At 36.9% G+C, this 3,045-nt stretch overlaps 1 protein-coding gene across 1 annotated transcript; it reads left to right on the top strand.

The window, feature by feature from the left end:
• The first annotated feature begins 540 nt into the window (after nucleotides 1–540).
• LOC133779184 (uncharacterized) lies at nucleotides 541–1,629 on the top strand. The gene is made up of 2 exons (XM_062219176.1): nucleotides 541–894; nucleotides 949–1,629. The coding sequence occupies exons 1-2, from the start codon at nucleotides 541–543 to the stop codon at nucleotides 1,627–1,629; spliced, it is 1,035 nt and encodes a 344-aa protein (XP_062075160.1).
• The last annotated feature ends 1,416 nt before the right edge of the window (nucleotides 1,630–3,045 follow it).

The raw sequence follows: 3,045 nt of genomic DNA, 5'->3' as shown, positions 1-3,045 counted from the left end.
ATCCAGTATCCACCTTTGGATGTAAACTTTGAGCTAAAGTCGAGCCTCATTCACTTATTGCCTTCTTTCCATGGGCTGCCCGGTGAGGACCCGAATAAACATTTGAAGGAGTTTCATATTGTCTGTTCTAGTATGAAACCTACTATAGTGATTGAAGAACAAATTAAGTTGCGAGCTTTTCCTTTCTCCCTGAAGGATGCAGCTAAAGAGTGGTTGTACTATCTTCCACCTGGTAATGTTGAAACATGGAATGGTATGAAGACTATGTTCTTGGAATGATATTTTCCAGCATCTAAAGTTATAAGCATCGGGAAAGAGATCTGTGGTATAAGGCAATATACAGGAGAGTCTTTGTATGAATATTGGGAGAGATTTAGGCGATTGTGTGCTAGTTGCCCTCATCATCAGATAAGTGAACATCTCCTCATTCAGTACTTTTATGAAGGATTACAATCACTGGATAGGAGTATGATTGATGCAGCCAGTGGGGGTGCACTAGTTGATAAGACTCCTGCTGCAGCCAAGAGCTTGATTTCTAATATGGTTGCTAATTCACAACAGTTTGGCATTCGCCAAGATCTTACTCCACCACCCAAATCAGGTACTGAAGTGAGCACCTCTAATGCTAATCAGCTTGGTCAACAATTAGTTCAATTCACTGCGGTGGTACAACAACTTTCTTTAGGCCAACAGGTGAGACCATGTGGAATCTGTCAGGTTGTGGGGCATGCTACTGATACTTTCCCTACTTTATTTGAGGGAGAAACTGAAGGTGTTAATGCTGTAGAAAATTTCCCTGGTCAATTATGTCAGATGTACTATGAACCCTTTTCACAAACTTATAATCCTGGCTGGCGTGATCATCCAAATCTTCGTTATGGGAATCAACAACAAGTGTCTCCATAGTCTACATCTGTGAGACCACCTGGTTTCACTTTTCAATAGCAGTCTCAACATAATTTTGTACCCATACCATCGCAAGCACTGCAAGCTGCTCCACCACCAAGTTCCAAACCTTCCACTGAAGATTTAATCAATGCAATTGCTACAAATATGCTTCAATTTCAGCAAACTACCCAAGCATCCATAAAATGTTTGGGGAATCAGGTGGGACAACTAGCGGAATCATATAACAGAATGGAAGCTCATCTGTATAATAAATTGCCTTCACAACCTGAGAGGAATCCCAAGGAGAATGTAAGTGCGCTAACTTTGCAAAGTGGTATACAATATAAGCCACCCACACAACCTTCATTGCCAGCTCCAGTGCAAAAGCAAGTAATATACAACTCCATCCATGATGAACCATCAATGCAGAAAAAGGCACATAAACCAACTATGCCAACCTATGTCCCTCGTCCACCTTTTCCAAGCAGATTGAAAAAGTTTAAGAAAGAGGAACCTGAAAAGGAAATTCTTGAGACTTTTTGCAAAGTTGAGGTAAACATTCCATTACTTGATGCTATTAAACAAGTGCTACGTTATGCTAAATTTTTAATGGAGTTGTGCACGAATAAGAAGAAATTGAAGGGTGGTGAAAAGATAAGTGTGGGGGAGAACGTCTCTGCTGTTCTCCAAAAGAAGTTGCCACCAAAATGCAAGGATCCTGGAACCTTTACAATTCCTTGAATGATTAGGAATAGAAGGACTGAGCGGTGTATGGTAGATTTAGGAGAATTGATTAATGTCATGTCATATTCATCATATGCTTCTTTAAATCTTGGGCCACTAAAGGAGACAAGAGTTATTGTTCAGCTGGTCGATCGCACTAATGTTTAACCTTTATGGGTAGTTGAAGATGTGTTGGTAAAGTTCGATGGACTTTTCTTTCCAGGAGATTTCTATATACTTGAAATGTGGGATGCATCAATACCCAATCTGACACCAGTTTTATTTGGGAGGCCATTCTTGATGACAACAAATACAAAGCTGGATGTTAGAGCAGGAACATTGACAATGGAATTTGATGGTGAAATTATGAAATTCAATGTGTTTGATTCTCCTGGTAAGATCAAAGGGAAGGAGACTTCATTGAAATACCCAACACAAAGATCTTGAGAGGGGTATTCAGCCGAGATAACGACGTTAAACAAAGCGTACTTGAGGGAGTTTTCTTTTCCTTATCTTTCGTTTCATTTTCATTGACAATGTACTGTTTAAGTGTGGGGGAATGGAACAATTTCATTTTGTCTGTTGTTGGTTTTATTTTTTTCTGTTATTTTTTCTGTTTTCGAATTTTTTTTTAGTTTTTTTATTTGTTTGTGTGTTTTCTTTTGTTGGTCTTGTTGAAAGCATTGGTCGATGATGAAACTTCGAATTGTGCTTAAAGTGATGTTAGACAATGAGGAATTTTGTATGATTTGTGCTCTTGACTCCTATGTTAATTGCTATTTTGATTTATGTTGTTTTTCATTCTATACATGATTGAATTCACCACTTAAATGTATTGGAAAAGATTTATGCTTGTTGAAAAAAAAATATGTGAAGTCCCAACCACTCTAGAAATCATTAATTAATTGTTTGAGGCAAAATCATAAGTGCACATGATTAGGAAGATGATTAAGGCAGTTCTTTGGATCGTTTGAGCCGTTCTAGCCAACCAATTATATGATAACCCCTAGTTTCCCACGTTTGAGCCATGACGACTGTTACTTTTCTTCTATGAACCAAAATTTTTGACCTTATAACTCATTGAAAAAAAAATCCTTTTGTAACCCATTGCACCATGGTTATATATATGATTTTTGATTTTGTGGGATGATTTGAAAGAAAGAAAAAGGGGAAATACTTATGGGTTATTTGTTTGGTTGTAATTTGTGTATGATCTCTATTTCTATCCTTGAAATATTATTGAAAGAAAAAAAAAGGAAAAAGGAAAAAAAAAAGAAAAAAATGATGATGATTTGCAATGAAAAAAAATGCATATATGCAAATTTTGCAAAAGTATAAGTGTGGGGGAAATAGTGAGATCATTATGGAAAGAAGAGTAAGAAAAAATAGGTATTTCTTGAATTGTATGGGAAAATTTGGGAAAAGTTCAAAGAA

Source organism: Humulus lupulus, chromosome 5 (assembly GCF_963169125.1).
Source record: "Humulus lupulus chromosome 5, drHumLupu1.1, whole genome shotgun sequence".
In the NCBI taxonomy this organism is placed as follows: domain Eukaryota; kingdom Viridiplantae; phylum Streptophyta; class Magnoliopsida; order Rosales; family Cannabaceae; genus Humulus; species Humulus lupulus.
Note: the sequence above shows the minus strand (reverse complement) of the source record. Positions and strands in the feature narration are given on the sequence as shown.